At 38.6% G+C, this 27,670-nt stretch overlaps 1 protein-coding gene and 1 pseudogene across 1 annotated transcript in view; both read left to right on the forward strand.

Moving 5' to 3' along the window:
• SLC9A7 (solute carrier family 9 member A7) overlaps window positions 1–27,544 on the forward strand; it is an 80,337-nt gene extending 52,793 nt beyond the window's left edge. Inside the window, exons 14-17 of the mRNA XM_026103217.2 lie at window positions 4,205–4,268; window positions 7,223–7,305; window positions 10,462–10,567; window positions 15,671–27,544. Coding sequence (XP_025959002.2) covers window positions 4,205–4,268; window positions 7,223–7,305; window positions 10,462–10,567; window positions 15,671–15,919 — 502 coding nt within the window. The 3' untranslated portion in view covers window positions 15,920–27,544. The remainder of the gene's footprint in view (window positions 1–4,204; window positions 4,269–7,222; window positions 7,306–10,461; window positions 10,568–15,670) is intronic.
• On the forward strand, window positions 14,350–14,527 carry LOC112985009 (U2 spliceosomal RNA; annotated as a pseudogene).
• Window positions 27,545–27,670: the final 126 nt, after the last annotated feature.

Genomic DNA, 27,670 nt, shown 5'->3' on the forward strand with positions numbered 1-27,670 from the left:
TTCTTGGGTTGTATTTTAAAAAGCGAGGGTTGTCAGATTGCTTCATAGTAAGATGCTAATAAGAGTGGAGATAATTGAGAATCCAAGTCTCTTCCTGCTGACGGTTTCTAGAACTGATATACTGATAGACAAAATCTGTAACTGGCAGCTATAGGATAGTGGGTATTTGTATGCATGTATATATAACTTTTTGGGGTGGAGCAATAGTAAATTTTTCGTGTATCCTGTCACACTTCAGTGCTCCCGGCCAACTACTTAAATTGCCAGGGATGCAGAGGTTAGCATTAATGCAACCTGTTCCACAAGTTTGAGAAATATTACCCACTACAGTCATTCTTGGCTGCTGCCACAATAATTACATATACTAGAATGTAATACCTCCTGGTATTTTGGTAACTTCTCATCCATGTTTTGCAGGGCCTTGGAAAGTGTCTGAACTATCGGCAGAAATGGTTCCACCCCTTTTAGAATGAAATAGCAGAGAACTTGAAGTAGTTTTATCTGCTTTCCTTACCATTCCTTTCCATATGTTTGTTTTCCACCTTGCATTCCATGTTTTGTGTGGTGACTGTTTTCTGCCACACTGCTTAGACTCCTGAGCTGTGGATGGGCTTAGTGTTCAAGTGTTACAGGGATCAAATCAGAACAGCTGCTGTCCTATGTATGACGCTGGAATTCTAGATGTAGAATAAGGATGGAAGATTGGGAGTCAGTTAAGGGCAGAAACTTTATGCTTTGATACTAGAAGCTAGGAGCCTAGTTGCTTTGCCATTACAGGGCTATTAAAACGTGAAAAGCTGTTTATGCCCTTAAACAAAAGAACAGTTTAATTATTATGAAGGAGTGGAGAACTATACTTAAATTTACTTAATTTTTACTATAGAGGGCCCTTGTCTACAAATTAGAGGAAACTTCCTATGGCAGGAGGAAAAATAATGATTAAACTGTATATACTAAATACAGCTTATAATTATCTGTACTGAAGCGATAGAATACCTAATTGACAGCAAAAGGGGAAATGGATATTTTTTTCATCAGATAGTTTCAGGGTATATATGCATTGTCACAGCTGAAAAGTCATTTTCATTTTTCATCTGACAGCAGTTTCTTACAGAGTTGCACTTGGTTGAATGGCTCCTGTATCCTCCCAGAAATCCACATGATTGCTACAGGCTTTCAAAAAGGGTGGAAAGGAAAACAAAGATGCTTGCTGTCATCTGCATTGCCCTGGCTTTGGCTGTCCTGCAGCTGAGCTGATGAGCCCCTCAGTTCATATGACCTATTCTTTGCCTCTTCAACAAAACACTGTTTTCAACCAGAACTTGCTTATTCGCCTGCCTTTCTGGTAGGCTGTTTGAGTGAAACTCCAAAATGATCAGTGAGGCTACATTTTCTATGCCTGTGGTCTTTGAGAGAGAATGTGTGTAAACCAATCCAGTAACAGCTGGCTTTTGTTTTTCTTTTCTAATGTAATAACTGTTTAAATAAATTAAAATTGACATTGGCTTTTATAGCATGTTTAAGTTATGGTAAGCTTTTTTAAATAGAACTAGGGATGTGAGAGAACTTTTCTTTCTTAACAATAAGAGAAAAAAGTGGTGGATACTGTCCATACACTCAACAGCTTTCCTTGTGCTTTCGATCAGGAAAGTAATTAAAGCAGTGAAATAGCTTAATATTTTCTGTGCATCTCTTCCCTGCAAAGGAAGCTGGGAAGATTTGTATTGCATATAAGATACTCTTGTATTGAAACTCTTGTGTTTTGGGGTTGTTTTGTTTCAGATCATTAAACTGAAACTTTCTTAGAAATTGGGAGGGTGGGGGCCTGCTAAAGCGTAATACTTGTCAGGTGACCTGGGCGTATACACATTGAAACATAAGAACACACAGACTTGCTAAGAAAAATAAATGCTTTCTGTACAAGTCATTCTGGAGAATAACAGATACAAAAATTAATCCTGGGAATTCAAGAGAGTACTGTTTTTTGTGTTAATCTATGAACTGGGGGACAGTTTGAAACATTAACTAAAAAGAACACAAAAATAAAATAATTTTTTTAAAAAAGGGGGGAATTCATTAGAAACACTCAAAATGTAAGTTCCCCTGAAGAATAACTTTTAAAACCATTAAAATATATAGTCTCTGTCCATGTACTTATTTCAATATTGAAAGGGACTTCTGTAGTAAGAAATTTTGACTGAAAGGTGAAACATTTGAGGTAGAAAGGCTCTTTTTTGCCTCTTTAGGAAGTCAGTGAACCCAAACACTTGATCTGTGTGATACACCATGATTTTTCACTGAACAGTATGGTCAGTCTGCTTTGGTCCTGTTCAAAGCCCTGATCCCCTTCTCCTGCCCAAAGGGCAGTTTAAGATCTTAAGATCCAATGCACAACTCTAAGTCAAGTAAAAGCTGAGAAATTCTGAATTGTTTACTTTTTTTAAATAAAGAGAAGTAAATGTGCAGCTCAGTGCATTAAAATCTAGTAGCCACCATGCCCATCCAGTGTTCCCTTAGCTTGCAGAGCTTTTTAATCTTGAAGCTGCTCTGTGGCAATGAATTCCCAGGCTACATGGGCCAAAGAGTTAAGATGACATACTGTATATAGTTTTTGCTATACCAGGGAAAGAGAAGGGATGAGGAGAGAAAAGAGGCTCAGGGAAAAAAACAAGCAGAGGACTTCGCAGCACCAGCTCTGTACAACGTTGCTGCAGGCTGCCTTAGAGTGGCTTCCTGGACTTCCTCTGAACTACGTTAAGTCATGTGAGGCCTTGGGTTGCCCTTTAGTCCCCAAGGATGACTTAAAACTAGTTCAATGCCTAATTTTTTTATTGTCCTGTTAGAAGGTGCTGCCTGTAAGTTATTTAATGATGTTCCCTTTCAGTTTAATCAATATAGTCTTCTGTGTCTGAAGGTAAATCATGTCAGGATTCTTGCTTGTCTTATGCAAGCTTGTGTCCCCTGGACGCACAGATGATATGGTCTTACCCGCAATGTTCTGTTGTTTTCTGGTAATCTTGTCACAGAAGTGATGTTGCATAAACAGCATGGCTAGAAATAGCTGACGCAAAGCCTAAGGAATGAAGAAATTACTCTAAACCAGTTCAGTCCCTTCCAAGAGAGGGAAAATGAACAAGCAACTGTTTCAAACAATATGTTCTCATCGTTTTATGCATTTTCATGCAGTCATTATGCAACACCGTAGAGCTGAAACACAGCGCATCTGCCACTGGAAATACCTTACATGAGAGGTTGAAAGTTTCAGTTCCACAAGCAAGCGCAGAGTTTCAGTTCCACAAGCAAGCGCAGAGATTGAGACATGAATAGGATTTGAGAAAGGACTAAGCAAAGTCTACTCTTTATTCATTTTTTAAAAGACAGATCAGAAGAACTAGAACATAACTGCAAGGATCAGATTAAATATCTGTTTTAGACAGAAACACTACCAGAAAGAATGGTGCACTAATAAGATGCAAAAATAGAGACAGGTCCTACAGCTATTCTGTAGTCATCCACCATCTTGTTACACACCCCATCTGATCACTCTCACAGATGGGAGACTGGACTAGACAGACCACTTGTGAATGTGGTCTCTGACCACTTGAAAAATCCAGTTTTGCATTAGGTGAAGGAAACTTGCAGCAAATTTATATCATGAATCTTTATGAAGTACTGCTGGTACTTTACCCTGTCAGTGCCTTTAGAAATCATGGTGTGTGTGTGTGTACATATATAAAAATACATAAATGGTATGTTTGAGCCATTTTCAGGCCTAGCTAGCAGCAAAGTGATTTGCCATGTCAAATATTTAGGCTGGACTTATCCTTAGTCTCTGATTCCCTGCTACTGGACATGAGGGATGTTCTCCGCTGAAGAGGATGACAACCCACAGTTCACCCGTTTAGGCCAAAAATAGTATTTGCCAGTGCCCTAAAGGAATTGGCAGTGAAGGTAAGCAGTTAAAGTTGATGCTGAGCTGGAGTTACAACCTCTGTTACCTACAGATGGTTGCTGCTTGAGTGAAAAACATCGTATTTGCAGTTGTGTAACCACAGGGGAATAATGGACAGCTCTTCCTGAAACTATTCTTATAATTTCTCTGAATGCAGCTTTGCTGGGTGGTGCTTTTAAAATGCATTCTGCTGAACTTACATTTTCAACCCTCAGTAACACCTCTTGCTTTGTTTTCCTAATGTTTCTGTAGAGTTGGAGTTGACCCAGATCAGGATCCTCCACCTACTAATGACAGCTTTCAAGTCTTACAAGGAGTAAGTAATTACATAACTTTATTAGGCTGATCTTATGTTACAACTAAGATGAAAAAGAGCTGCAGAAGCTACATGCGTGGATGAAAACTTTCTCCCCCACCTGGCAAGTCAGTAGTGGATTTTACTTTGTAATAAGTAATGCACACCAAAAACATTCTGTCCTGTTGAATGTTATGGTGCAGCATGTCACTCCAGACCTTGCATTCAAATTAGTGTGTGTGTGTATATATCCTCACCAAAATTCTAAAAATTTACTTTAAATATCTTCTCAAATCTACTAATTCACTCCACTTAACAATGTGCTTTCCTCTCTCCCCTGCCTCAACATGCTTGCTTTTATTGTTCTACAGCATAAGGAGAACTCCCCAGGACTGGCACCTAGGGATAATGCTCTTGGCTACTGTTCAATAATTGAGACCAAATTCTGGCCTTTGGACTTGCTTAGAACCAAAGATTAAGTTCACTAATCTGTTTTCAGCTACTGTATACTATATCACATCCCAAGTGGATTTTGTCTCTGTCAACTGCCACCTTTATGAGGCAAAGGGAACATCAGAAAATTGTCGTTCAGCATGGTGTTGCTGTGAATGTCTAGTTCAGCTTTCTAGGCATCAGTAACAATCCAAGAGTTGCTGTTTTTCTTCCACTATGCTAGGAGTGGTTGTGTGTCCTTAACTCTGTGTCCTTAACAGTAATGAATGTTCCATTGAAAAAAAAGATGCTCTTTGCTTGATTTTGCCACTGTTAAACTAAATCCCCAGTCAGTCTGGGAACTGAACTCAGCTCTCAAGAAAAAAAGATTAAAAAGAATTTTTTTTCGACTGGCTTTACCTCATAGTTGATAAGGGTAGAGGGAATATTGTCTTTTGTGAGTTATGTTGCCGATTTGGTGTCCCTGATGCTGTGTCCTATGGCAACTATAGCATTGAAATTAGCAAGTGTGTGCGTTGCTTCAGGCATGCCATTCCTTAGCCATAAAGTGTAGAGCTCCATCTGTAGCCAGTCCTGACAGATCCCTGTCCTAGCACATCTTCTGAGGAAGGGGCATGGCAGGAAGGCTGTGCTGGGAGGAAGTGACTAGAGAGTCAGAGCAGTTTTCACGCTGGTACAAAAGTGTAGGGGTAAGTTTCTTTCTCCCCATCTTTGTTTTCACTGGAAGGAGGTGGTGAGTTGGTTTATGCACATGTTTATTGGCAAACAAGACTACTGAAAGAATGTTGTTCATACCATAAATTTCAGGTTCCCGCATCTATAAATTGAGTGAATTCACATGAGGAGTGAAAGGTTTGGTAAGAAAGTTTCCTGAGGCTCCAGTGGGAGCTTCCTCTGCGCGAGGACATTTCCATCAGACATCCAAACGTTAGTTTACACTCTCTCAGATGCAGTTACTGCTTGATGCTGATTGTTGAGTAGCACAACTAGTTGCTTATGTAGAACCTGTCAGAGGAAAATGAAGTTGAATGGCAGGAAATACAGATGGCTTTGAACCCAGAGGATAAACGCATGTGAAACTTATTGCATTTGGCATCACCTTTCTTATTAGTGATCTCTACTGCTGTGCCCCCACTCCCACCCCCCTTTTTTTTTTTCTTCACAGCTAGTGCTTTGTAGAAGTCTGGTCCAGCACACAATATAAGTTCTGAAATGGTGGGTTTGAGTACCAAAAATGGTGATCTTAGCTTTGTGTCTGGAAGCCACCAAAAGGCTAGGCATCAAAACTCAAAACTCCTGCTACAGTGAAGGGCACAGATACGGCATACAACCCAGGTCAGAAAGTGGTATCATGGCAAGATGGCTTTGGCCAGTTTAGACTGAGCCTGTCAGTATTTGAGGAATTGCTTTTAACAGGAAATAGTTACAAACAGAACATGAGTCTTCTGTTCTCATTCAATGCTTGAGTAGAAATAGCTTGTTTGCTCTTTCCCATGTAAACATAAAGCACTTACTCATTTGTTTCCCTCTTTAGCTGTGTATTGCATTCCTAATGGAGTCCATTAGTCCATTCCCTTTGGATTTCTCTCCCTTTCACCAAGCCAAGATGAGCAGCAAATCACAGTTAGAGAAAATATATTTTGGGGGTGGAATGAATATTTACTAAGTTTTAACTCCTGGTGGATCATAGCTTTTTGGTAGATCAGAAGTACACAGGGCAATTCTGTTGTGGTTTTTTCAGTGGTTTAGAAGATGATATCATACAAGGCATTCTCACTTCATCTGTTTTCCTGAGTTTAACTTTGACCTCTAGCCAAAAGTGAAAAACAGTAACAGAAAGTAAAAACAAATGCAGCTGCAGACCAGCTGGTGTGATGACTTGCAGCACAGCTATTAAAAGGATTATATTTAACACTGTTAGCACTTCTGAGAGCTGGCTTGATCTGGCACTTATAAAAACTTCCATAACATTTCTCAGTTGTGAATTTTTTTTCCTCTGTTAAGCATATTTCCTCTGTGTTAAACTCTCACAAACCTGATAAAATACTTAACAGGAATGATAAATTCACATGTTCTTCAAGGAAACAATAGGCTTAAGGAAAGAGTATCAAATAGACCTGGAGCTAAGGAAATCAACGGAGTAATGAATGGGAGCCAGTTCATTTATTTGGGGGATGAAATATCTAGGAGGCTGGCTTCTCAGTTTTAGATTTCTTTCTATGGCTGTTACTGCAGTGATTATGTGATAAGTTAGGCCCAAAGGAAGTCAGGTGGCAGGGGGCTCCTTCAGGTAACTTACGGATGGTGAAGAGGGGCTACTTGTTCTCTGCCACAATCATTTCTGGTCTTTCTAGGGAAATTCACCTTCTCGGTATATCTCTAAATAACTTTATTCTGCAGTTGAAGTACAGTACTTAAGTCATTAGGCTTTTTTGGATAGAACATTACAGTGTGAATCATTGGAATGTATGATTTCATTTTTCTACCTGAAATAATGGAATATGCTTTTGTCTTATTTTTAGGATGGCCCAGATTCTGAAAGAAGGAACAGGACAAAGCAGGAAAGTGCTTGGCTCTTCAGGCTATGGTATAGCTTTGACCATAAGTATCCTTTTGAAAACACAGCTTAGCTTCAAGACATGAAATGTTCAGGTTTCTTTCCTTGCCATGTACCCATGTGCAGCCTTAAGCACCTGAGACAGTCAAATGTGATAAAGATCAAGTATTGTGTGACAGGTTTAAGGCACGGAACCGAAACTTGAACTTGTGGATTTGGAAGACAGACCTTTCCTTTCTTTAAGGTGCATGGTATGTCACATTTGCCAGAGAACAAGAGACAGTCAGTTCTGTGGGCTGAAGTTCTTTGCTAGACAGTGAGACAGCAGCCAATTAACTATTTTAGATTCTCTGATCTGTTCTACTAATCTGTTCTCATTTTTGTTGATGCTCAGAGCATCTAGTTTCCCGGTTCACTGTGCGTGTCTAATCCCCAGCTTCATGCTCTGAAGAGCCATCTGGTTTTGTGACGAAGCTCTCTTTGGAAGATCCCACCAAAGATATGGGAAGTTTTGGAATGAAAAACACACCTGTGTTCCAGCTCAATCCCTTCAGTATACCTAGAACTTCCTATAGGTGTTAAGGCTGAGTGTGCTCCATGTGTGTATATAGTGCTGTACAACCTTTCTGAAGCTATTGTTGCGTTATTTAGATAGCGTTGCTTAAGCCTCTGTGCAACTTTTGTATAGCTCTCCTGTCTGTCGTGTGTGTTTGTTCGCTTTTTTCGTGCTTAGTATATTTTTAATCAAGGTATTGCACATGTGCCCCTCCTCAACAGCTTTCATTCAATTAATAGAAAATGAGAAATCTAATCTTGTGACCAGGGCAAGTCACTTACATTGCAGAAATTCAGAGATGTTTCAGTACTTGATTCCCAGTTATTTCTGGGGGAGCAGGGAAGTACCGGGCTATGGCCAAATGCCTTTTTTTAAGAAAGAAGCTGAGCCATCCCCTTCCCCTGCCTTTACAAAGGAGATGTGCCTTGTAAAAAGAGGAGTAGCTGGCATAGCTGACTCTCCTCTCAACTGACAGCAGCACAACTGCAGTCCCCAGCAGGTGCAGTGAGGGAGGGAAATGCCAAGGGAAAATTACAGCTTAATTCACTGCATCACAGCAACTTTATTTTAAAGGAGGCTGTCTGATAGTTCACTTGTTTCTTCAGTGGTGACTAAAAAGCTTTAAGGAAGCTTCCTGTGAAGTTTGTGCCAAGGAAGCCTTGAAATCCAGAGGCAGAGCTGTCCTACTGTAAGTTACAGGATTAAAATTCTGCTGCTTCTGTTGCAAGGAGGCATTCAGATAAATGCTTTTTGAGTGGGTTTAAATTGCACATAAGGGCTGATCTTTAGAATTGTCACCTCTATACCCACATCAAAATCTCAAAATATTTTTTGCTGATGTGTTCATGTATTTCATGAGTAGAAAGACAGATTGTTCCAAACTTCACTCTCCACAAGAGAATTTAACTTGAAAAAGATGTGAATAAGATGCATTTGCCAGAGTGCTCTAATGCTGACTATTGTCTACAGAGTATGTGGATGAGTAACAGGGAACATCATTCCTGTGAAACATAGAGTTCGTTTAATGTCATGGGCTGTTGCCTGGGTTCACTCACCAGCGTTAAACATGAAGGAAACAGCAACTTTGAAGTACCAAATGTCTTTGAGTGAGTTTGCTTCGTTTTGACTGACTCGCTGCTTGCCTGTCTGCCACAAGGCAACATGTAGGCTGGTGGGTTAGCGTAAGGGGGAAGAGTTTTTCTTTCCAGGACTGGATGGAGCCACGCTGTTAATGTGGGAGGAAGGGAGGAAACATAACTCTGCAGTGGCATAATCCTGCCATTGTGTGCTCAAGTAAATACATTGTGCCAGGCTCTGCTAAAGGGGAGGGCTACATCTGCTGAAACAATCCTCTTTTTTTTTTTTTTTTTTTTTTTTAAATCCCCTCTTCCCCCCCCCCCCCCCCCCCCGCACACCCTGACCTATTGAGTTAGGGTGAGGGGAATGGTGTTATATTTCGTAAGTGGACTTCATTCTGTGTGTGCATATAGGCCTAAGAAAGTAACTAGAATACCTGTAATACATGCTTCCATTTGAAATAATCAGACTGATTTAAGAAAAATCAAAACCACAAAACCTTGTGGCACTGATTAAAGTCAATGTTTGGAAGTCACTGTTCTCCCCCAGCGCTGTTCATGTGCCAGTCAAGATCAGTGTGCTGCTGTGTGGCAGGGATACCTTTTTTTGACTTCTGAGTATTTCCTAGGGCATGTCATCAGCCTAGAGTACTAGCAGAAACAAACATGGATTTACCCATGGGCACACCTATGGAAAGGGGTGTAAAGACTTCCCCCCCATGTATTTTAGTTAGCATCACCTGGAACACTCTTTCATTCCATGGTATGTAATGTGGTTCTGGCCATACAGTTTTCCATTCTCCTTTCTGTGGCTCTGTAAAGTATGTGTATCCACACTGCAGAGATATCATTGAGCCTTACCAGTGTAACTACAGTAACCCGTTAGGTGCTTTGATGCCTGAAGACTTAACTGCATTTCTTAGTGCCTAAAATGAGCCATTCTAAATCTTGCTTAAATTTTGAAGAACATCTATCCTTTGAGAGCACATCTTAGGGTCTTTAGGCTGTGTCCAGACTGCAGGGATCTACAGTTGCATCAGTGTGACTCTGATGCAGCCAACAGTGGACCAGTTCAGGTGGCTGTACTGCTCTGAGGACCTTAGAAGGATAGTATTTCTTTATTTCTCTGTGTTGAGCCATGTGGTCATGCCATCTTGTTACCTCTAGCTTGGGATCTCAATACCATGCTCCCATCTACAGAACAGAAATATCCTAGCATTTATAAATGTTAAGGAACATCTACCCCTGCATGTTCCTGTTGGCTCCAGGGAGCCCAAAAGACAGAAATTTTGCAACTATGTGAACCTTTAAGAAGGCAGGTAGCTAGTTCCCCTTGCAGAAAACATGTAAATAAAGAAATTGCCCTTAACAGGATCAAGGGAAAAGCACCTACAGAGGGGGGAGGTGCTTCCAATTTGTTTACAGATGCAGATTTTTTTCAAATGTATTTGGTTTATATACAATTATTGAACAGTACATAGATCAAAGGCAGAGTTATATTTATGCTTAATTGCCTTTTTGTTTTAAACAGTGGTTTTCAAGTGCTGATCTATTTTCCTTAACTACTAAAAGTTATTTAAAGCCAATTCTCACTCACAGTGGCCCTCCATTAACCACAACTCTGCCGAGCTGGTGTGGTCTGATAGCCCGCTGTCTGACAAGTCCTCAGGTTTATGATGTAAGTAGAATAACTGAATACTTGTGGGGTTTTTGCCTTTTTGTTGTTTTTTAAACCTTCAACAAAACAAGCAGGTTGGGGGTTTTTTTTGGGGGGGGGGGGGGGCTTGTTTTTGAAAAAGTGGTACGATTTACATGTGGTAAGTGCTGGTTTGTCCCAAGGCAGAAAAGATTTAAGATACTCCTCCCTGAGGCAACAGCTTCTGCTAGTAGAAACCAAAGACGTTCTACTAATTTTCAAATAGTACATAAATAGCAGCATTTAAGGATGTTGGGAAATTACAGGGCTGATCAGTAATCTAGTTCTTAATGAATCACTTCAAAGTATTCTGTTCTCTTCTGGCACTTTTGGACAAGATTTTTCTGTTACTGCTGAGGTTGTATTTAGGCCTTCTTTGGAGAAGACACTGACATGTTTTACCCATGCCAGAAGGAAATCTGGTAAAACTTCCCTTGACTGTTTCCACAGCAAAATTTAAGATTGTATTTCAGAAACTGCTAATCAGTTACCTGTCTCAGTCTAGCAGGTCAGTATGGTGCCTTTACAGCTATGTCTTGCAATAATTAATGCTCCATTTGCCTATTATTCTGTCAGCATCCTGACACGTCATTCCTGTCTGTACTTGTAAATCTACAACTTTTTATGAACCGCTTTATATATAGAAACGTAATACTGCTTGAGATCACTTAAACTTACAGATTCTCCAAAATGGTAACATCTTTGTTATGTTCAAGTAGTCTTGCACCAGGCTTTTAATAATCTTTTCCTAGAAAGTTACAAGTTCCACCTGCAATTTTGAAATACTTCCTTACATTTCTTTCTGAAATCATTAGAATGTTAATTCTACCTGAAAGTAAAATTTCAAAGAAATTAGAAAACTTTCACTGTCTATTTAGAGCTATTAATAATGCAAGAAATTGGCGTTGTTCCCATCTTTGCAATACTATTGGAGATCTTAAAATAGATCTAGGCTGGAAGGCATCCATCAGACCAATTAACCTACTTGTGTGTTGCCCATGTGGTTATCTACGTATGATGAGGATGTAACCAGAAAGAACATGCAAGCCTTGGCTTTTATTTACTATCACAGTTGGGCTTTTTTCTCTGTACTCTTGTCTTAGCTAGTACCATATGTGAAAATGTACTGTTTAATTGGATTGGTTCTGTGATTTATTCACCACCACCACCTTTGGGGAGTTAACCTCATCACTGCTTAATTCATTGCTTATAGTAGAAATGCTTGCGAGGCTGCATATCTTACCTTTTTTTAAGGTGTGTAATGTAGAACATTCACACTGTATTCTTTCCTCTTGTTCCTACTTTGGTGCACTGCTACATTAGGATTAGGAGAATATTATTTTGAGGGGGGGGGTTGTGGGTGGGTTTTTATCTTTTTGGTTTTTAGTTTCTTTCCAAGTTTTCCCAACTCTGCAATTGCTTTGCCTTTCTTTGCATGGCTGGTCTAGCTACAGCACTGTGAATATACCACTTTATTACAAATTAAAAAGCTGTGGAATCTTTTTTGCCTTCCTATCCAGTGCTGGTGAAGCAACTGAAAGAGCCATATCTTTTTAAGGACAGAAACTGCTTGGAACAGTTGTGCTTTTGTGAGGTATTTCCAGGAAAACTGAATGGTACACCTGAGAGGATTAAAGACTGAAGACTTTGAATTAAAAAAAAAAATCAGTAAAGACTCAGCAGAATGTAACATAGCAGGAAAATATGCTTCAAAAGGAAGAAGTAAATCGTGTGGATCTCATTCAGACACATGTCTGAGTGATTATGGCATTTACATACTGTAGAAGAAAGCATACGAGTATATGGCTTTACTGGCCATGTAGTTGTGTGTTGTTTTCAGTTATTTTGTTGTTTTCTCTGGCTTTATTACGACCTTGTTTGAGTTCATTTTCACTTCTGTGTGGAGTGCCCTTTTTTTTTTTTTTTTAATAGATGCAAAAGGGAGTTTTAAGGTCTGAAAGTCAAATAATACTACTGTAAGATCCACCTACAACCAACTCCTGAGTATGAGGTAGTCCTCTAAACTTAAATTCACATGGTGTACATGTAAGGCTCTGAGTCAGCATACAGGGGTGAGGTACTGTGATTACTTTTGCCCCTGAGAACAGGGGCTCTTTCTTGCTCAGGATTTCCCACTGCTTTAACAGTATGCCCCTGGGAGCACTGTTAAGTGTTTCTGAAAATTGCACTCAAATAGAATCCAAGTTGGAACTAAAAAGTATGAAAGGCTGCTGTAGCTGCAGAGTTTAAAATGATTATTTTAAAAACATTACTCCTATTTTCTTTCCTGGAACTGCCATCAGTACATGAGCATTTGACAAGGCTTTCTAATTTATCCTGAATTAATGTAGGTCATTTTTTTTCCCCTCTTGACATATGCTTTGAAACGTGTAGTAATTCTACATTCCACCAACAATTTTTCCCATTTGGAAAAAGCATATGTGTTATCACCTCCTCTTCCTGATGAAGCACTTTATTTTGGTGTGGTTTTTTTTGATTTTGTCTTTTTTTGTTCACAGTTGTGCTTTGTGTGTCTCTTTTCCCCTTTTCTGCTTCCCCCTTTTTTTCAAACAGTTTAGCCCTCGCACTATACACAGTGTGATGCTTGGTGTAAAGGTAGAGGGAATTGAATTATTTTTCTAAGTATGCAAACACAAGAATTTGCAGTCCATCTAAGTCTTAGAGGGCATAAGTCTCAAAATTGGTAAGAAACTGGTCAGTAATGTCCCCTCTCCTTTTCTTAGTGGCTCTAGCTTTGTAGAAGAAACTGCACTTTCCTTGATGAATTTGTACTTGGCTGAGAAATAGAGAAATACAAAGCAGAGCACCGATTTAAGTTGTAATACATTCTCCTGTGCATACTACTACTTAAAAGCTTTTATTCTGGGGGCACAAGTCTTTCTGATACAAGTTTTGTCATACATTATGTCATCTTAATGCTATCTTAAGAACTGACAGTATCAGTTTCAATGGTGACTACTGCTCTTTTGCATGTGTGGCGTACTTTATATGTGCTTCTTGCACTGCCTTAAGAGGCGATAAAGACTGTGTGGTTAATCAGAAATTGTAAATAAGCTCTAACAGTTTTAACATCTTTCAGCATGAGTTCTTAGAAGCGTGGCATCTCTATCAAATTTTACCCCAAATTTGACAGACTGCTGTGAAGTCTATCAGGGTGAATGGGCAATGGTGAGCATGTTAAAACAGGGCTCAGTCTGTGGTAGGGTTTTGGATGTAGGTATTGACCCATTCTAGTTTGTCAGTTTAAATAGTAAAGTTCAGACCTGTATTTCTTAAGTGAATTGAAGCTGTTGCTCCTACAGAATTGTGGGGGATTGCAGAGGCCAGTTTAGGGTTGTTATTGGAAAAAATTCAAGTCTCTAGGGATCTACTTGGATACATTTCCTGTCTGTCTTGAAAGAACTGTTCATGTTGTGTGAAGCACAGGAGGTTTATTCACTCATCCTCTTTGCTTGCAAACATATCATCTAATCTATATACTACATGGGACTGTTAATACATGTGCTCTGGGGAAATATATGAAATGAACTGCCTGCTGCTTACAGTGTTATTCAGAAGTGAAATAAATTAGAGGAGCTTGGCTCATACAGGTCAGTGCTTGAGAGAGAGGTCATTGTTTTCTCTAGAACTGATCGCATTTACGCACATGTAAGTAGTGCCTGGAACAAAACAGAGAAGACTTAGTTAGGAATTGCTGTATGGTATCAGGCCTGTGGCCCTCTGCTCTCAGTATCGTGCTTGCCATTGCTTCTCAGCCTTTTGGGGAAACTCAAGTGTAGTGTTTGTTCTTACCAATTTCATATCTGATAGGTACTTGCTATTAAATGGCAATGTAGAGCCAGGAGATGCTTCAGGAGCTTGCTGCAGCTACTGCACACACTGCCCTGGTACTGCAGTGCCTCCAAGAGAAGTGCACTGTCACCCCCACCTGCCCATCCTTGGTGCTGCTCCAAGGTTGGAGAACATCACGATGGGCAACTTGTGATATCGCTTCTCAGTTAAAGCATAGCCAAGCTGATCACAGGCATGCTATAACAAGTAGCTTGTGCCCTCCTTCCTTTGCCAAAGCAGAAGAAAATGATGCATTTTGAGAGCGTTGCCTGATCAGTGTCTAGCCTACCAAGGAGAACATCGATACACACACTTAAATGTCAGTACTTGCCAAGCAGTATGGAGTTATTTGCATGAAAATACTTGCTTTCATTTGTTAGAAAGCAAGCTTATATTATTGGCAAAATTTTCTTTGCATGTCAGGAAGACCCATTTATGACCAGTTCAGCTCTTTTGCCTTTTACCAAGGCCACATTAAACAGCAGTGAAACCTGGTGTTATGGCTTGCAATTGTATTGTGCTGTGCAAGAAAAGTAACTTTGTGTTTTTGTTACACTTCAGTGATGTCTAGTCCTCGATAATGTATTTCATCCCATCTCTGCCAAAATAAATTTATAGGTTTGTGAGCCACTTTCTAAAAGGATTTTGAAAAGTAAACAGGTATCAGAAGTAGTTACAAAACTATGAAGCAAGCCATGACAGTATGAAAGATTTATACAAGAAAATGCTTAGGAGCGATCCTAGGAACTAGGTCAGGTAATTCTCAGTTTAGTACCAGGTAAATAGAATGAGCACCTATTAAAAAAAAAAAAAAAAAAAAAAAATGATCTATGACAATAATTTTTTGAGGAAGCCCTGAATGCAAATAATTGGGGCCTAATGAGTTATCAGTTTGCATGACTTATTTCTGAACTTGCCTACTTAGTGAGAGATTCAACTTGACTTTATTTGGAATAATAAAATGATAAATTACTGTGCTTGGTCTCAAGTGTTTCTTCCTCTACTGTCTTTTAAATTGCCATGTAAAAAACAGTGTATGCTTCTCTTCTCTCCTGTACTTCCATTAAGCACCCAGTGGTATTAATTCCCTAGTTACCTGTCTCATAATCTAGGTTCTTAGATCCAACTTCCTGCTGCTTCTGTATTGACATGCAAGTAAATCTTTTTGTTCAGTTACCTTTTGACAAATACCAAATGTTGTGCACTGTACTCAGATTTGATTCTTTTTTTCAGAATCAAGAACAACTTAGAGAAGAGGATTCTGATTTTATTCTAAATGATGGTGACCTTACTGTGACGTACGGGGATACAACAATAACTGCTAATGGTTCTTCTGGCCCCCATACAGCTACTACTAGCCTTGACGGCAGGAGAACAAAAAGTAGTTCAGAGGAAGCACTGGAACATGATCTGGGAGCAGCAGATCATGAAGTTACAAGCAGGGGCACCCGGCTAGTATTTCCTCTGGAAGACAATGCATGATTACTGACTCAGTAAAAACAACTCTTGCTCTGTGGACGGATCAAGGAAGACTGCAGGCCACTGTGTCACTTGAGGTGGGGATGTTTAGTTAAACAAGTTAACACATTTAAGTGGTTTTACTATGGTCTGAAGATGTCAAACTTGACCTGTTTTTTTTACTCGAGATACTGACAGTGGGGTTTTCTAAATGTCTTGAAAATAGACAAATGAGGAAACTGGTCATTCCCCTCTCTCAAACCACATATTGAATCTAAGTACACCAAGCATGCTGCAATTGTCTTGTTCAGCTGCAGCAGCAGCGGTGCTCTCTAGAAAGAGGTATGTGAAAACATTGTCATAGACCTGAGCTTGTCTTGGTTTAGCTTGGGAATGCAGGAGAAGAAATATAAACAAGATGATTATTATGAGATAAAAGGGGATGTATGTGAATTATCTGAGTGTGGAGAGATCCACTGTTAATTTCTCTAGTGAGCTTGAGGAAACTAGACATAAAATGGGACAGTATGCTTTAGGACTACAGAGGCATGAATGCAACACTGTGGGGAATTTGTTACTACAAGCTGTACTTAATGTATTTCAGGGAAAAAAAGGGAAAATAGATTTCTTCACTGGCCATGTGTTTAGATAGGAAGGCAATGAGAGCTGTTTGTCCCTTTAACTTCAGACAATCTGACTATTACCATTAGCCTAACTTATAGTGCCTCAAAAGAAAAGCATCTGACATCTTGTGGTCTAATACTTACCTGACCTGACACAAGCCTGCAGCCAGGCTGTTTTGGGTAGAAATAATGAAGTAAAACTTTCCCTCCCCTAAGGCTGTTAAAAAGCAGATGGAGACAGTTGGAAACCTGTCTTGGGCTTGGGAAAACAGCTGACGATAATTATTTAAAAAAACAGAGAGAGAGAGAGAGAGAGAGAGAGAGAGAAGCAGTATTGAACTTGCATGAAACCATGAGGTTTCATATTTCTCAGAAGTATCCATAGACTCTGCTTACAGTTTTTGCGTGATAAACAGAAAACATTTAATTAAAAGGACAAACAAATACTACTGTCTTTACCATTTGTGATTATTTTAAAAGAAAGGTGTTTATTCTTGTCCTCTTTGGCAGAGTAGATGTGAAACTTCAGTGGGGCATTGCACAAGAATATTTAAGCTGCAGAAATGACAAACTGTAGTATCATCTGAAATGTGAAAAGGGAAAAATCTTTGCCTAGTATTTAGCCCACTTATATGTGGGCTAGCTTTAACTTGTTGCTAAATGCTTTCTAATTTCCAAATCAGGAGATATCATTGTCTTTGCCAATAGCTGAAAACTGTTACACTTTGACTAGCGTTCAGCTATTTAAAGCATGCTAAAATGTGATTTCATTCTCATGTCTCAAAAGGTTTTTTAACAGTTTTGTGGCCCACTAATGTGATGTAATACCAGTTTGTCTAAAGTGTGTTTTTCTTGCTGCCGTTTCAGTTGTTCCTCTCATAAAACTGTGTGTGAGTAAATATCCACTCTGTTTTTCCTTAACTATTAAATGTAATAATGAGAACTTCAATATCACAACTTACTGCTGCAGAGAAATATTGCTGTCATATTGTCTAGTTTGCTTTCTTTCAAATGTATTTTCTAATGACAGTGATCTACCTCCTTGTCTGTCCCTCCAAGGTAACGTTTTAAAGGATATTGATCTGTAATGACTGTCTAACATATTATAAACAGACACCAAGAGATTAGGAGCTTTGCTTTTTTTTTCTTTCTTTTTTTTTCTTTCTGGTGGAAAACCAGGATGAGCAATGTGGTCTGAGCTCTGTTCTTAAATAGCAAAGAGTAGCAAACACTCATGAAAATCCTGGAACAGAACAACTCCTTTTCTGTTCTCCTGTGGCTCCAAGAATGGCAAAGCAGATAGCAGTGATGCACACTCTATTTATACTGTTACCAAGGCTTGACTTTTTTTTTTTTTTTTTTTTAAGTGCTGGCAGTTCAAAAAATAGCTTCCTCCTAAATTATGAAAACAATTGCATTTGTTTTGGACAATTCTAACTCTTTGGAACCTATTCCTGTCCATGCTGAATGAGGACTTAGGACATCTAGAACAATGAATGTGAGCTATTAGCTAAGTCGTATGAACCACCTTTTTTTGGTTTGAGACCGTGGAACGTATCCAAGATAAATGGACTTAATGCAGCGAGGCAAACCTTCCCATGCAGCGTGAGGCTGAAACTTACTGAATCGCTTTGGCAGCGAAACAAGAGCCTTCTGCACAGCTACAGATCTGTCTGTTCTTTGAAGGAAAGATCACGTACGTGTTCTGGAAGCAGAAATTGTTTCATTAGCTTCCTCAGGAAGACTAAGCCTTTTGGTAGCATCAGAAACCATCCCAGTACAGATGCTTCTCCATATGCGTTCATAATTCCTCTAGTGGGGATATAAGATTGAATGGAATTCACCAGTAAGCCTGGAAAGGGGTTGTGAAAGAACAGCTAAAGTTGACATCAGCCATTGGCAAGAGGTGAGGAATGTAATATTCTAACTTCATATTCAAAAATTACTTGTAATGCTTGTCCAGCAATCTGAGAGGCCCATAAACACAAGTATCATTTTCATTCATATTTTAAAATAATGAATTTCATTCATTGTTTTTAATCTGTTTTCATTTTAAATCTTCCAAATTGGACTTTACTGTGAACTAAAGGTAAACATTAGCCGCCTTCCTGCTGACAGTGATCTTTATACAAAATTCCTGAAAAAAGAAAAAAAAAATCTGTACTGAAACACTGTAAATTCACTAACTAGTGCTCTTTGATAGATCCTTTTTTGCATATATCAGTTTCAAAGAACAGTTTACTGCTTTTAATTCCTTTCCAATAAGATCCTGTGATGATGAGGCTGGAACCTGACCTAACCATACAGCAGACGTATTTCTTCTAACTTGGAGTTTTTGCATAGAAAACACAGCTTAAATTTGCAATGAGCAGCAAAAAAAATAATAAATATCAGTATCCCTTTCAAATGAAAAGAAAAGTTGTAAGATAAGGGTCTTAATTGAAAAAAATACTGCTATACTAGCCTAGGTTTTTACAGCTTACATGGTTGTCCCTCATATTTGGGACTGAGTGACTTCTACTTTTAGTTCTTTGCTTATTACTTCATGAACTTACTGCTGAAAAACTGCACCTGAAGTGGCCAAGGAATGTACTTATTTATTGAAGAGTAACACTTGTGTCTGGAGATTGGCCAGATGAAGTTTCTAGTTGTGTTTCAGTACCTCATAAAAGCTAATACTGACAGTGAAGCAAGACTGTTTTGCAGTTGCTTGAAATCCTGTACAAACAAGGCTTTCTAATTTAATTGTGAGTGTTAAAGGCCACAGCAGTACACAAGCAATGCACTAACATCATATTTAAACAGACAAAGAACTTATCTATACCTTGCTGTGTATCCATCTCTAATGTTTTGGGAGAAAATTAGAAATGTCTTTCATTTACAGAATTTGGAAGGATGTGAGAATTATCTGGAAAACCTTGGCTTTTTGTGCTTTGTGTGCTAGTTATCTTTTGAGAGTAAGAAATGAGCATGTTTTGAGTCACCTGTGCAATACTGCACAACTTTTGTGCAAGTGACAGTTGAATCTCTTAACTTCTGCAGGATTGTGGGCCTTTAAATACCAACCTTTATCAGTGAAAGTTGAATAGCTATTACAGGATTCAGCAACTATCAAGAAAGATACAGGAGCAGTCTCATTATAAAGGCACAGGCATAACACCAGGTTTCTGGGGTGCTGTGCATGAGAGGTGTTCAAAGCACAGCTTCCACTGACTCCAGCAGTAGCTCTGAGTATGCTGATCTCAAACCATCAAGTTATCAGAAAGGAGGAACATTGACAAGTGTGCTTATGCTACGCAGTTCAGTGCTATGCAGAGATATCTGACTTTTTTTAAAGCAGGGAACAATATAAACTATCTACTCTGAAAAAATACAGAGACTGAGCAAGAGCGAAGTATCAAAGACCTAATACTTGACCAAAGTTGGCGCTGTTTCAAAGATATGAGCTTTTTGGCCTATGAAAGTGCCAAAAAAAATTACTATTTTTTTGAATCTGAAGGAATTCCCTTTTGGAAAAGGATTGCAGAAATTTAAATGGAGAAAAAAGAATCTAAACTTCTTTGGCTGATCTTCCAAAGAACTGATCAGAGGCAAATACATAGTAATGGTTAAAATGATGGCTAATACTAAAATGATAGCTACTACCACTTTTACACAGGGCTAGGGGAATGCCTTCTAGTAGGAAACTGCCTAGCAACCTTAGCAGATAGCATGAGCAGTTTATCCTGTGATTTTAACTGTTACAATCAGAAAGACTATTTGTACACAGGAGTTGAAAGCTTGGTCTTCCTGTATAATTTTAACTTAATTTGAACTGCATTCTCTCTTCAGACAGAAATTTCTTAACTGTAATTCTGAAGGGTGAAACACTAGCCACTAATATCCTTCACATGCCTTTCAAAGTAAGGTTCAGTGTTTCTTTTAGCTCTGTGTGAAGTAGTGCACAGGAATAACATGTTTGACCTCAGTCTTGGCAGACATGGTCTCTGCTTCTGCATGAGTGTGGGAATGGAATTTGAGTACTCTTTAAGTTTTAACTTCACATGCTTTTCTTTAAGATGGAGGTTAGGGGATAACCTTTGCAGGGAACAACTAGAGCACTTACAGATGCATCAGCAGGGAGTATTCCTCTCAAATACTGAACTCAAGACTTATAAGCAAGGGAGGATAAACCTTCACCAGGAGGCCCAGAATATCCAGCAGGAAAGAAGGCAGCAAATACCCAAACTGGCTGCATACTGTCTTGGTCACAATTAGAAAGTAAGAGCAGATCAGTAGCGTGAACATGCTCCTAAGAGAAAAACATGTCAAAAAAGTTTTTCAAATGTCCCTATATTGAAAAATGCTGTCCTTGTAAGAAGGCGCTTATGCAAACCTTATTTGCAGTGTAGTAGGAGGGTCTGTCTTCTCAAGTTTGGGGAGGAGAGCTTCTCACTGCACAGTGAGAAACCACGGATACCTCTTGGCCTGGAAATTTTTGGAGTGCCCTTCTGAAAAATAAAGTTCCAGTAGAAATATGCCTGCAAAGTGAAAGAGAAGGAAAGTTTGGAGGAAGTAATGAATTACAGAGCCAAAAAATGGCTTAAGCAGGCAGCTTTACTGTGGGAACAGTGTTGTAAACAATGATGCTACTCTTAATCTTGCAGTCTTAAACTCTGGGAAGTTTTGTGAACTTCTGCAGACCTTTTCCTACGATAAGGGTAATGGGTATTGCAAAAGTAATTAGAATTTTCCCCCATCCTAATTTTATGACAAAATAGAAGGCTTTAACAGGGAAACAATAGTCCAGAGCATGGAAAGTGACATTGAACAATTTTTTTTTTTTTTAATAATCTCACTCCACTACTACACTTTCTTGAATCAGAAAAGCCTTTTGTCAATTTGAATGTAGTTCTAGGGTAACAGTAGTCTGGCAAATACCAAAGTGTATTTCAACATGTGCGTATGCACAAATGTGATATAAATGTAGGGCAATCATATTTGAATCTGTTACACAGACAAATGAAATTCCATATGTTACTTTGATACTTTAATTTATGCAAGTTTTTGCTGTGGAACTTAGCTGTGATGGATAAAGTGATTAAATGCTAGAATCAGTTCAGATTTTTCAGAAAATAAAATGACCTATCCAGTTTAGATGCTTTATCCAATACACCATTATCTTATGCTACTTTTTTTAATCATGAACTATTATGCACCGCTCAACATGGACTTGTAGACTTCCAAAATACCATTGGGTTTGCAGTTTTATCTATAGACTGAAAGTGAATGGGGGATGCATAATTATACTATGTGAATTCTTATAGTAGAGGCACAACTCATAATTGTTTAGACTAGAATAAAGGATTTCCTGTCCTGCCCACACTGTCTACGTCAGGGACCTTGATGGCATAGAGAAGTGTCAGCAGGGAGGGAGAGAAGCACTGTCCTTTCAAATAGCTAGCTATACGGGCTGGGTAAAGCTCGTGCCTCTCCCAGGCTCGCATACTGTTAGCACAGAGCCAGGATGGAAAGATTTATATTGGTGCATGTAAATGAGTAGCAATCTTCATTCTGGAAGAATTTAGAAGTTTGGGTTAGTTCTAACTTTTATTGACATAATGCTTTTTAATTATTATTTTTATTAAAACCTCAAGTTTCTTGCATTTTTTAACCTTTGACAGCTTGAAAGCATCCCATGTAAATACATTTGATAGGCATTTAAGGAAGAGAGAGGGGGAAAAAAAGGCAGAATAATCAGACTTCATCATCTTTGTGCCTGAGCACAATGACAGAACTATGCTAGAGCGCTATCTGATGCACATTCACCTAATTAGATAGAAATAATTGGAAATACTACACTTGTTGGTCACTTCATGGTTATTGGAAAAAAGCAGACTTGATTTCCCTCAGAGAAAGTGATGCGCACCTTAAAGGGTTTTTGCTGCAATATTAAAAATAAATCCAGTTTATTTCTCATAGCCTAAAGTATTTTAACTAGTAGAGTCTCTGAAAGTGTTATTGCAGAGGCAGGGAGAAGTAGGTCATGCAGTTCCATATTAAAACATATTCTTGAAATTTATTTCCAGATTTTAGTTTAGGCAAGGAGGCTATCATCCACTTTCTGATTTTAAATTTCAGTCCTAAATTGCATGACTGAATGTTTTAATATTGACATGTTTTAATACCAGAAAGCAGAATACCAGAAGACATTCTTCTAGATCATAAGATATACAAGTCATAATAATTGTGAAATCCCAGCTTCTGGCACAAGGGGTCATTTAAGGTGAGAGTTTTAGTCTGATTTTAGTTTGGCCTATCAGAAGTGCAGAAAGCGATATGGCCCTTGGCTGGCTTCAGTGGAGCAGGGAAAATGTAAACCATCTAAGAATGTTCCAAATTTGCTTTTTTCTTCTTCCCTTTAAGGGAAATCGGCTTCCGTGAATTGCATTTACAGCTATAGGATGCAGTGTTCCTGGTGTTCTGTGTATTAGTCCTGATGTATTCATAATGCACAAAAGCAGAAGCAGTATTTTATCTGATTTTTTTATCAGTCTACCATTCTCAGAACTCTTAAGCTGTTGTGATTTAAGATAGCATATCAGTAAGGTTGTAGGAGGTGTTTTAAGGTTACCTCAAACATAAAAATGCACTAGATATCCAGAGTACACAGTGCTGTCCAGAATAAGACTGCTACAGTAGGTGTTTTGTCCAAACATTTTTGTAACTTCTGTTTCCTTGTTACCAAAGCACCTAAAACTTGTCTCATATGATAGGTTCAAGCTGGGGGTGGGAGAAGTGCTTTACTGGGGAGGGCCATACTGTATTAAGTCGTATCCTTCCTTGAGATAGTGTTTACCTCTTGTGTGGGAGAAATTTGGTGTTGCTGATTTGTTCCTCCCCTTTCCCCACCATGCTGAAGTAATTACGGTAGGCAGGGCTTCAGTAAAACTGGAACATAACAGTCTCGCTAGTGAAACATCATCTTCATGGTGCTGACAGCACAGCAACAATCTTTCTGATAGTTGCAGTTTAAGCTGTGAGAATTTAGGAAGGACGATAACTTTGCAGTTTCAGAGTTTGGTTTTTTGGTTTTAGCTTATTAGTGCAGTTATAAAACTCAGGTGCTCTGAACCTCTAGTTCAGAAGCTCAGTATTTTAGTGACATTAAATAGCAATGGATTATTGTTTAACCAAGAAAATGGATGGGGAAGAGAGCAAAATCTTAATACTGGGCTTTCTGCCCCTGATTTATGTATGTATTTAAATAAACATTCAACTGTGTGGACAGACATTGCTGTAATTTCACCTGTTAAGGCCTCATCCACTCATTCCTTTCTAAAGATATGAAATCCAAGTGCTGCATGGAGCTTCTGCTCTGTTAACGAAATGTTTCAGGAGAGGTATGACCATAAAGATAACTATTCTATGTCAGCAAAGTACTGTCTTTACATTTCTTATATAATATTAACTTATTTTGCATAGAACTTGTAGTCATTGAGAAGCAGGCACAGTATTACTGACTTCTGTAGAGTTCACTGTTTTGCATGGGGTTATCCCATTAGCTGAACTTAAAGAACAAATAATACAATCATGTTCGTTATCTGTACCCAAGTCAGAAATGTATCGTATCTTCTTACTTGATCAGTAGTAGTGCAAAACTTACTGTGGCTTGACACACACATATATAAATTCTTTATTACAGTATTTCAGCTCAGACATGAGAAGGGCTGATAATGGCAGGTCAAGCTAGCCTCAAGGCAAAACTAGCAACTTATCTTACAGTATAGGATTTGGATTCCCATCCTTAAAATGGGATTAATATGATTCCCACATGGGAGGACCTAACAATTGCTCTGATACCCTTTTATTTTAGGAAGGGCTGCAAGCTACAACTATAAGCTCTTACAAATCCTAAGAGCTACAAATACACTTCTCACTTCTGTACCAGGCAAATAGCGAAAAAGTATTATATTCAGGTATAAAATGTAGACCTGTGTCAATGTGGCTGTGATAGAGAGGAGTTATAACATGTAAATCTACTAGTTGTTAGTGAATGTGAATGACAAATGAATGACCATGCAGACAAAGGAGCTCTTGACAGTAAACTTGATTTTTCCAATAAGCTATTTGAAAATTTTTCCCCAAGAACTCCTAGCTCATGTTATCTTAGTTCTTTAAGAGAACAAATCCATCTGAATTAATAACTGACCATTTATTCTTGGTTGTTTTTTAGCTTTTTACCAGTTTTCACAATGGAAAGAAGTTGCTAGCAATGTCATCCAGAGGTTTGTGCTGCTGGATCTGGAGAAGGGAGTGAGCAGGAAGACGAAAAATGTGTGGGAGTTTCAGTTATTCAGGATTATGAAACCTAAGGTTGACTGAAAAATGTGGAGTAGTGCTTAGTGAAAAGCACCCTAAATTACACATATGTGATGGCTTCTTAATAGCGGTTTCTCTTTAAGAAAGAGCTTAAAACCATTCTGATTAGTTTCCAGAAAATACCAGGAATGGCTAAAAAAGAAACAATGTTGGGAAATGAAGTATAAGTTTAAATTGAAAACCTTATGCTGCTCTATAAGTCCACCACACGTCCCTACATCCCATGTAGCTTTGGTCATCTTTGAGAGGACATAAACCAAAAAGGCACAGAGCAGGACAAAAAGGTAGCCAGAAAGACGGTGCAATTTCCATGTGATGAGTAAATACCTGGGTTGTTTCAGCTTGGTAAAAGAGATGGCAAAGGAAGAACTGATACAGTTTTGTAAAACTACAAATGGTATGTAAGCAAAGGGCAACAGGGAATGATGATTCACCCCTTACTAAAGCAAAAGTGAGGTAACCTGTTGGTGGTAACCAGCAGTTCAAATGCAAAGGCAATATTTTTATGCTACACAAACTGTATTGCTGTCACAGGCTGTGTGTTCAAAAGCATATGAACAGTTTCAAAATTCAGCACTTCTGAAAGACCAAATGCACTGATAGCCGTTAAACACAATCTGAATGCAGCCTCTGCCTTAGGCAGTCCCTGAGTAACTGAAAAGTTGGGGGAAGGGCAACCACACAGCCTACTGCTTTTACTCTTCCCAAAACATGTACTACTAGCCTAAGTCAAGGGCTGGGACAAAAGCTGCTTGTTCGGTACTGTTCAAAGCTGTAAGGTATCAGTTGCTCTGACTACCTGTTTGGTGAGATGGTTGAAATGAAACCTTATGAGTATGATATTGCTTGACACTCTAATTTTCCTTAGTTATGCATTTTACAGCAAAATCACACTTGTTTCAGGGAAATTGAGTATTTTTTGTTACTGTAGTGACCAGTTAGTTCTGTAATTACTTTTCAGCTTAAAGAAAACTGGAACCCACAACTCCAGATAATTGTTTTCCTTGCACCTTCAGTTTTTGCCATGAGACTGCTTAAGAAATTTGTGCTTCTTGGTAGTGTAAGAGACAATGGATTTAGCTTTACCAAATCATTGGCAAGGCTTTTGTTAACATAATCATGGTCCTGTTATGGCCAATATGGCCTTTCTTTTAGCAGAGACAGCCTTCCCTCTTCCCATTGACACAATCTGAGGGTTTCCTGTACTTTGTGTGAAGTGAGTCACTTCAGTAGCTTTTGAAGGTAGTATGAACTGGAGTCTGCAAATCCAGGCATGTAATATTACAGTTCCAGTCAAAGGAGATGAAACCTATTTTATGCTATTTTTGTTGCCTCATTTCCTTGAAGAAGAGTAGCTGAAAGCAGTGTTTCCAGTCATTAGAGTTGCTGCATTTTGACTGTACTTCTTGTCCATCTCAGTCAACAAATGAGATTTAAAGTGACTGGAAAATGTTTTAGAAAGAAGTAGTTCTTGATCCTTTACAGCTGTAAAGTTTGGCTGAGGTGCACAGGTGCTCTACATCTGGGAGTGTAAACTTCACTTAGCAGTTCACTATCTCATTGTGCAAAGCAGGTCGCTGACAAGGTAGTGCAGTTCCCTCTTTGTTTTGAGAGAGAGCAAACCCATCCCTTTCACTGAAGTTGATCTGACAGTCAAGAAGGGAAGCTCTGCAGTAAATCTGAAAGTAAGAAATGTATTGGGGTTTCTGTAATAAGCAGGGTTTAGCATTTGTGAGAACACTTGAAAGCTTGTAATCAGGTAAGTTATGCAGTGCAGATCTGTTATTTAATGAAAAGGGAGGCACTTTGATAATATTATCAAAGTTATCTTGGAAAATGAAGACCTAAGAAAATTACAGCTACTTCCTGCCTACAACTACAGTGTCCCTTTATTCGGGAAGCCTAAGAATTGATGCTTTTAATGTTACTTTCAACTTTTTATATTCCGTCCAAATAAACCATCCTTCTGCTGTGCTTTCGTAATACATTTTTCCTCAAAGATTTGGGAGCTTCCTTCTCTCAAGTTCTCTCTGACTAAAAAAACTTTTAAGGGTACTCAGATAATAAACTTTCAGTATGCTGACATCGGCTGAATACTTGAACAAGATCAAACAAGGGTGGAGGAGAAGTAATGGTATGAAATGGTGATTCAAATTAAACTCTAATAAAAAGCTACAGAAGTTCTGCGCACAATGTCAGGCTTTCTTTTTCCCAGGCATCCTATGTATTATTGTAATCAATAAAGTATGTTTAAATGTTTAATCAAATAACTTAGCTTCTGCAAGATAACATAGGTGTTTTAGACTCTGAATTCAGTGTTTTGAAAGAAACTGTATTTTGTTAATCATTTACCTCATTTTCCCTAATGAAGAGTGGATCACAAAGTAATAACAGTTTATTCCTGCTATACTAATCCATGCACCAAGACAAAGTGGTTTCTACAATGCACTTGAAGTAACATGAGCCATGTGTTTTTGAAGATAAGAACAAAAAGTTTTCTTTAAAAAGAAAAAGTGTAAAATTTCAGCTCTCACTCAAATTTGTTTAGTGTAATGCTTGAAACTGTGACTTTTCCCAAATACACTGTTTAAGTGTTCTGAGCCATCTGAATAATGAAATAAAATTATCAAATCCATCTCTATTAAAAAACCTTAAACAAAAACAAGTCTGCTTTCTTGTTATGGGACAAGAAATAGTATTTAAATACTAAATGATTACATACAGTCTGAAAAACGGAAGCATAATCTGAGGTAGGACTATGGCTATCTTGAGAAAACATACTTTATTCAGA

This window comes from Dromaius novaehollandiae, chromosome 1 (assembly GCF_036370855.1).
Source record: "Dromaius novaehollandiae isolate bDroNov1 chromosome 1, bDroNov1.hap1, whole genome shotgun sequence".
In the NCBI taxonomy this organism is placed as follows: domain Eukaryota; kingdom Metazoa; phylum Chordata; class Aves; order Casuariiformes; family Dromaiidae; genus Dromaius; species Dromaius novaehollandiae.